The sequence below is a fragment of the Silurus meridionalis genome, chromosome 18 (genome assembly GCF_014805685.1).
Source record: "Silurus meridionalis isolate SWU-2019-XX chromosome 18, ASM1480568v1, whole genome shotgun sequence".
NCBI classification, from domain to species: domain Eukaryota; kingdom Metazoa; phylum Chordata; class Actinopteri; order Siluriformes; family Siluridae; genus Silurus; species Silurus meridionalis.
Genome location: NC_060901.1, coordinates 25439873 through 25447404, shown reverse-complemented (window position 1 = coordinate 25447404; position 7532 = coordinate 25439873). Strand labels below are relative to the sequence as shown.

The 7532-nt window shown below is 35.6% G+C and overlaps 1 protein-coding gene across 2 annotated transcripts in view; it reads right to left on the bottom strand.

Moving 5' to 3' along the window:
• cdk19 (cyclin-dependent kinase 19) overlaps nucleotides 1-7532 on the bottom strand; it is a 38608-nt gene that overhangs the window by 7080 nt on the left and 23996 nt on the right. For both annotated transcript variants that reach the window (XM_046873715.1, XM_046873716.1), the window contains exons 5-8: nucleotides 2588-2645; nucleotides 670-801; nucleotides 130-273; nucleotides 1-53 (exon numbers count right to left, since the gene is read on the bottom strand). The exon at nucleotides 1-53 is cut by the window's left edge and continues 17 nt beyond it. In XM_046873715.1, coding sequence (XP_046729671.1) covers nucleotides 1-53; nucleotides 130-273; nucleotides 670-801; nucleotides 2588-2645 — 387 coding nt within the window. The remainder of the gene's footprint in view (nucleotides 54-129; nucleotides 274-669; nucleotides 802-2587; nucleotides 2646-7532) is intronic.

The following is a 7532-nucleotide window of genomic DNA, read 5'->3' as shown; positions in this document are numbered from 1 at the left end:
TTTCTGCAGGGTCGGATACTCGGGCATCTTCCGGATGTCTTCCCAGTCTTTGTCTGGGGAAAATAAACAGTATTTTCACCGTCCTTCACTGATTTTTTTTATTTAAAGCACATAAAGCGGCCGTCAGACCTGCGGGGAAGCCCATGACGCTGAAGATGCGGTCCAGCTGGTCGTGGTGGAACGGGTTGCTGGTTTTGATGTCCTCCTGGCGGCAGTGGAATATGGGCTCTGACGTGAGCAGCTCCGCGAAGATGCACCCGATTGCCCAGATATCTTGAGGCCGACAAGGAAAAAAAATAAAGATGTTATAAATGTATCAATTGATAACAAGAAAAAAAAAAGCTTTTCTTTGCTTTTCTTTTTTTTTTTTGGGGACCGTTCCACATTTGGTCCCTTATTTGCTCTTATAATAAGCTCCACTCTCCTAATACTCGAACACCTTTGTGTCTCCTAGTTCAAGTGAAGGGAAAATTTCATTCTCCATCCATACAGCTGTGTGCCTCAGTTTGGGGAAGAAGCACATCTGGCTGGAAAAGCCGGTTGTCCGAATACTTTTGGGATCTTTGTTAGGGTCACGTAATTTGTAAATTTTCATGCATATCTTTATTTGAACACTAGCTGGCACCAGTCGTGTGTGTGTGTGTGTGTGTGTGTGTGTGTGTGTCTCACCGATTGCTTTGGTGTAGTGTCGAGCTCCAAGGAGGAGTTCAGGTGCTCGGTACCAGAACGTGACCACAACTGGATCCAGATCAGCCAAAGGCTTCAGGGGAGAATTGAAGAGTCGTGCGAATCCCATGTCCGCTACACACACACACACACACACACACACACACACACACACACACACACACACACACACACACAGAAAATAATAATAATTGTTGTTGTTGTTTTTACATTGTTTACAAATAATTAGGTGTGGAAGAAAGTGCTTTAGTCATCAAAAATTTCTGATGAGTCAGCTTTAATGTACTCTGTGTACAAAACACACGGCGCTCCGGAGCGGAGCGAATTCAATCCTGAGCTGGAGGTCACACAGATTACAGGATTACAATGGAAAAAAAGTTAATTATAAATAAATACAGGAAAGGGATAAATAAATAAAAGAAGGACAAATAAACAAACTAACAAAAAAACCTAATAAATATAAGAAAGACTAGATGAAATCAATAAATAACTAAAAAAAATTATAAATATACAAACATACGAAAAAAATATTACAGAGTGACAAAAGAAGAAAAAGGAAGAAAGAAAGGCAAAATGAATGAATACATGTTATTAAATATTATTACATAATGAAAACAAACAAGCAAACAAACAAATACATACTTAAATGAATGATGGCAGAGTAAGAAAGAAAGAAAGAAAGAAAAAAAGAAAAAAAGAAAGGATTACAAGGAATAACATTAATAATAAATAAATAAATAAAAGACAAAATTAAATTAATTAATACATAAACAACAAACTAACAAATAAATATATGATAGCAAAGTGAAAATAAAAATAAAGGAAGACAGACAGACAGACAGACAGGCAGACAGACAGGCAGGCAGACAGGCAGGCAGACAGACAGACAGACAGACAGACAGACAGACAGACAGACAGACAGACAAGAAGACCGGAAAATATACAGGATGATAAAAACTGTGACCGTAGTTTTTTTTCCCTTCGTCGCCACATGACCATTTAAAAAGCAGCCAAAGGTCACAGACACTGAGCAGGTCACATGACGCTGTACAGCCCAATGCACATGATGAGATCTCAGTAGATCCCTGAATCCAGTTATCATTTATTAGTATGGGAGAGTAAACGTGTAAACATAATCATCATCATCATCATCATAATAATAATTCTTTTATAAGAAAAAAAAACAAAGAAAGGAAAGAAAATAAAGACAGAAAGAAAGAAAGAAAGAAAGAAAGAAAGAAAGAAAGAAAGAAAGAAAGAAAGAAAGAAAGAAAGAAAGAAAGACAGAAAGAAAGAAAGACAGAAAGAAAGAAAGAAAGAAAGAAAGAAAGAAAGAAAGAAAGAAAGAAAGAAAGAAAGACAGAAAGAAAGATGGGCTGATGGTATGAAGGTCGTATGTAATGTCAGTTCTGTTGATCCAGATGAAGGTTTGTTGTACAGACACTGATGTAAATCAGACTCAGGACTTGATTGGCTGATGTTGTAGGAGCTTCAGACAGTGTGGGGTTTCAGACTGGTCCACGCAGGAGTGGGATGGAAGGTGAAATTCCAGGAGAAACCCGACCCCCTGGTACAGAAATAACTCGCCGCTGTCATCGAGCCGAAGGTGTTCGATACGGAGTTACGCAACGCGCGGAGAGAAGAACTGCGAGCTCCCAGGACATCCAGCGCCACTTCAACACGCTTCACCCTCACGTAGCCTCATGTGACGTCGGCCCACCCGCAGCCAGGCTGAGGACGTTCTCCAGGTCAAACCTGCCATCAAATCTCCCCGAAGACTCGGATTTATTACTCATCTACTGATCCTCAGGAGCACTTCTGATCTCTATCAGATCTGATCTAATCACAGTGCACTCTACTCATCATCAGGTTTCTCACAGGTGAGGAACACGTGACTTACCGATTTTGACCCTCCCCCGTTCAGGACCCTCCCCCATCACCAGGATATTGGCAGGTTTCTGTAAAGGAAAGAAGACAAGCAGAAAAAAGAATATATCAGTCAGCCATTCAGCGTCTGGTGTCGGGTTTCGTAAGAGAAAGAAAGATGCAGACGCAGACAGAATCATGGAGCTGCTCGGGTACAGACGCAGACAGAATCATGGAGCTGCTCGGGTACAGACGCAGACAGAATCATGGAGCTGCTCGGGTGCAGACGCAGACAGAATCATGGAGCTGCTCGGGTGCAGACGCAGACAGAATCATGGAGCTGCTCGGGTGCAGACGCAGACGCAGAGTGACTTAAGCACTGAATTATTTCGATAAAACAAACAGGAAGTCAATCGTACCGCAGCAGAATTTAAAACCTCAGCATTTTACTTCATACCTGCCCTGCTGTCGTGTTCATTAAGAAAGAAAGAAAGAAAGAAAGAAAGAAAGAAAGAAAGAAAGAAAGAAAGAAAGAAAGAAAGAAAATCAGGATGAAAAAAAAGAAAGAAAATCACAAAAATAAACTGTGAAAGAAAAAATAAACAAAAAGGAACAAGAAAAGAAAAACAACAAAAAGGAAACAAAGAAAAAATGCAGGAAAGAAAGAAGTTAAATCTGAATGGAAGAAGGAAGATAAAAGAAAAGGAAGAAATATCAAAGAAAGAAAGAAAGAAAGAAAGAAAGAAAGAAAGAAAGAAAGAAAGAAAGAAAGAAAGAAAGAAAGAAAGAAAGAAAGAAAGAAAACGAAAATAAAAAATATTCAAGAAAGAAGTTACATTTGGATGAACGAAAGGAAAAAGAATGCAAAAAAGGAAGAGATAAAGACAGTAAGAAAGAAAAAGTGAGAACAAAAATACAAATAGAATACAAAAAGTAAAGAAAATAATGCAAGAAAGAAAGAAGATAAAAATTACAAAATGTGAGAAAGAAAAAATGAGAAAAAATTTAATCAGGATGAAAGAAAGTAAGCAAGAAAGAAAGAAAGAAAGAAAGAAAGAAAGAAAGAAAGAAAGAAAGAAAGAAAAAGGAAAAATTAAGAAAACAAAGAAACAAAAAATTCAAGAAAGAAAGAAAGAAAGAAAGAAAGAAAGAAAGAAAGAAAGAAAGAAAGAAAGAAAGAAAGAAAACCAGGATAAAAGAGCAAACAAGAAAGAACAATGAAATTGCAGATAGAATGCAAAAAAAACAACCAAAAAATAAAAAAAAATTCAGTAAAACAAACAAAACCAATCAAAGAAAACTGCAGCATGTGTTTACAGGTATTTCTGTGTTCTGTATGAAACATCTGTACAAATGAAGTCATGAAATAAAACACCGTGTTGTGATTCTGCAGGAAAACAATCAACAACAGGCTTCATTACATTTACTATACTGCAAAAGTTTTATTCCTCTAACAGTGTGTGTGTGTGTGTGTGTGTGTGTGTGTGTGTGTATTGGAGTATCGGAGTCCCCGTAAGCTCCCTGTGCTCGACCAGAAAAAAAAAACCCAGAACATGTTGCTATGGGAACCGCAGCCATAACGCATTCTGTTATTTCCAACACAACCCGAGAGCACACACTCCTTAATCCGTGTGTGTCTGTGTGTGTGTGTGTGTGTGTGTGTGTGTGTGTGTGTTTGTGTGTGTGTGTACCGTATTTCAAGCATCTAATATATTCCGTTACATATTGTGATCGCGCAGTTGTCGTTTCAGCGCCATGATATTCGAATAACGTGGAACTATTATCATCACATTATTATATTATTATTATATTATATTATTATATTATTATAATTATTAATGACAATCATATTACAGTTTTGATGAACAGGTCGGTATCCCGAGGCAAATGGAAATCAACAATCTAGGGACCCTTTAAACCCCTTCGATAGATTTTATGTGGTCTGGAAGAAATAAATAAATAAAAAGAAAAAAAATAAATAAAAAATTTTGAGGACCTTGAAAATGTAATAGCTGGCCATCAAATCAAACACATTCCTACAGAGTACGATGTGTAGCAACGTGTTCTTTATGACTGTCCAACATGTAAACAGAATAGATAAAAAAAATATATTGTACATATACCCTATAAATATATATACAATAAATACATAAAACCATACAGTATAAAAGTATAATAAAAGCATAAAGTATAAACTATAAGCATTAAATATAAGGATAAAAAATAATATATATATATATACACATACACTACAAAAAGTTTATAAATAAATAATTAAAAAAAAGAAGAAAGAAAGAAAAATAGAAAGAATGAAATTAAATCAGGATCGGAAAAAACGAATAAAAAAATGCAAGAAAGTAAATCAGGTTAAAAAATAAAAAAATAAAAAATTTCACAAAAAAAAAGGAAAAAAAAATAAACAAAGAAAAAAATGCAGGAAAGAAAGAAGTTCAATCTGGATGAGAGAGGGAAAGGTAGCAAGAAAAAGAAAGGATAAAATAAAAAAGAAAGTAAGAAAAAAAAACAGGATAGAAAAAAAGAAAAAGAAAGCACAGTGAAAGAAATATAAACATACAAGAATAGACAAATAATTTAAAATTTTTGTGCAGTCAATTTAATATTTGCTCTCCTACTGTATGTTTGCAATTTCTGCAGTTGATTTAATCCCTGCCCTTCTGCTAAATTTCATCCTTTATAACCGATCGAATACCTTTTATTCCTACGCTACTCATTTGTAGTGTTTACAGTAAATTTAATCTCTGCCCTTTTGCTATATTTCATTGATTACAATAGATTTAATACCTGCTCTTCTTCACAATGTGCATGCTACATCAATGCATTTGCACTGTATTTCGCATCAGTTGCAGTGAAATCGCTATCGAACCTCGTTTCTGCATTACGCTATCGATGCAAACCGACTGTGAGGCGGAGGCGGGAAACTTGATTATGGAGTTGTGTTGCCCTTTAAAAGACTAGAACGCCAGACTCACTGGCAGCGTCAAAATAATCACCGGAGCAAGGGGAACGAGAGCTTTGTCTTCCGTCACATGCGGTCTCATGATTAATAAATCACACACAAACGAACAAACAAGTACAAGGGGATGGGGAATTTATTCCACAGAGCTCTACATATATCACACACACACACACACACGCACACACACACACGCTTATTATCCATCAACCTCAGAACTAAGCAACCATGCCCAACACACATATAAGGGCCTTGATCAACTTCCTCACTGAGTGTACGTTGAGAAATCACCAGCTGGGTCACATGATCAGTGGCATAGTGGAAACAAGGAGATTAAAAGCATGCACACTACTGTCAAATACACGATACTGCATGCACAATATGGTTAAATACTGTGTAGTGCATGCATGCTAGTATTAAATACAAAATACTGCATGCACGCTAGTATTAAATACAGAATAGTGCATGCAACTAGTATTAAATACTGTATATTGTTTGCACTCTAGTATTAAATGCTGTATAGAGCATTCCCAATAGTATTAAATACTGTATAGTGCATGTACACTAGTAATAAATACTAGATAATGCATGCACTCTAGTATTAAATACTGTATAGTGCATGCACACTAGTATTAAATACTGTATAGTGTATGTACACTAGTATTAAATACTGTATAGTGTATGCACACTAGTATTAAATACAGAATAGTGCATGCACACTAGCATTAAATACTGTATTGTGTATGCAAACAAGTATTAAATACCGTATAATGCATGCACGCTAGTATTAAATACTGTATTATGTATGCATGGTAGGATTAAATACTGTATAATGCATGCACACGAGTATTAAATACTATATAGTGTATGCACACTAGGATTAAATACTGTATAGTGCATGCATGCTAGTATTAAATACTATATAGTGTATGCACGCTATGATTAATACTGTATAGTGTATGCAACTAGTATTAAATACTGTATAATGAATGCACACTAATATAAAATACTGTATAATGTATGCACACTAGCATCATATACAGAATAGTGCATGCACACTAGAAATAAATACTGTATAGTGTATGCATGCTAGTATTAAATACGGTATAGTGCATGCACACTAGGATTAAATACCGTATAGAGCATGCACACTAGTATTAAATACAGAATAGTGCATGCACACTAGAAATAAATACTGTATAGTGTATGCATGCTAGTATTAAATACGGTATAGTGCATGCACACTAGGATTAAATACCGTATAGAGCATGCACACTAGTATTAAATACAGAATAGTGCATGCACACTAGAAATAAATACTGTATAGTGTATGCATGCTAGTATTAAATACGGTATAGTGCATGCACACTAGTATTAAATACAGAATAGTGCATGCACACTAGAAATAAATACTGTATAGTGTATGCATGCTAGTATTAAATACGGTATAGTGCATGCACACTAGGATTAAATACCGTATAGAGCATGCACACTAGTATTAAATACAGAATAGTGCATGCACACTAGAAATAAATACTGTATAGTGTATGCATGCTAGTATTAAATACGGTATAGTGCATGCACACTAGGATTAAATACCGTATAGAGCATGCACACTAGCATCATATACAGAATAGTGCATGCACACTAGAAATAAATACTGTATAGTGTATGCATGCTAGTATTAAATACGGTATAGTGCATGCACACTAGGATTAAATACCGTATAGAGCATGCACACTAGAAATAAATACTGTATAGTGTATGCACGCTAGTATTAAATTCCTAATAGTGCATGCACACTAGGATTAAATACCGTATAGAGCATGCACACTAGTATTAAATACAGAATAGTGCATGAACACTAGTTTTAAATACTGTATAGTGTATGCACGCTAGTATTAAATACTGTATAGTGCATGCACACTAGTATCATATACAGAATAGTGCATGCACACTCAAATAAATACTGTATAGTGCATGCACGCTAATATTAAATACAGAA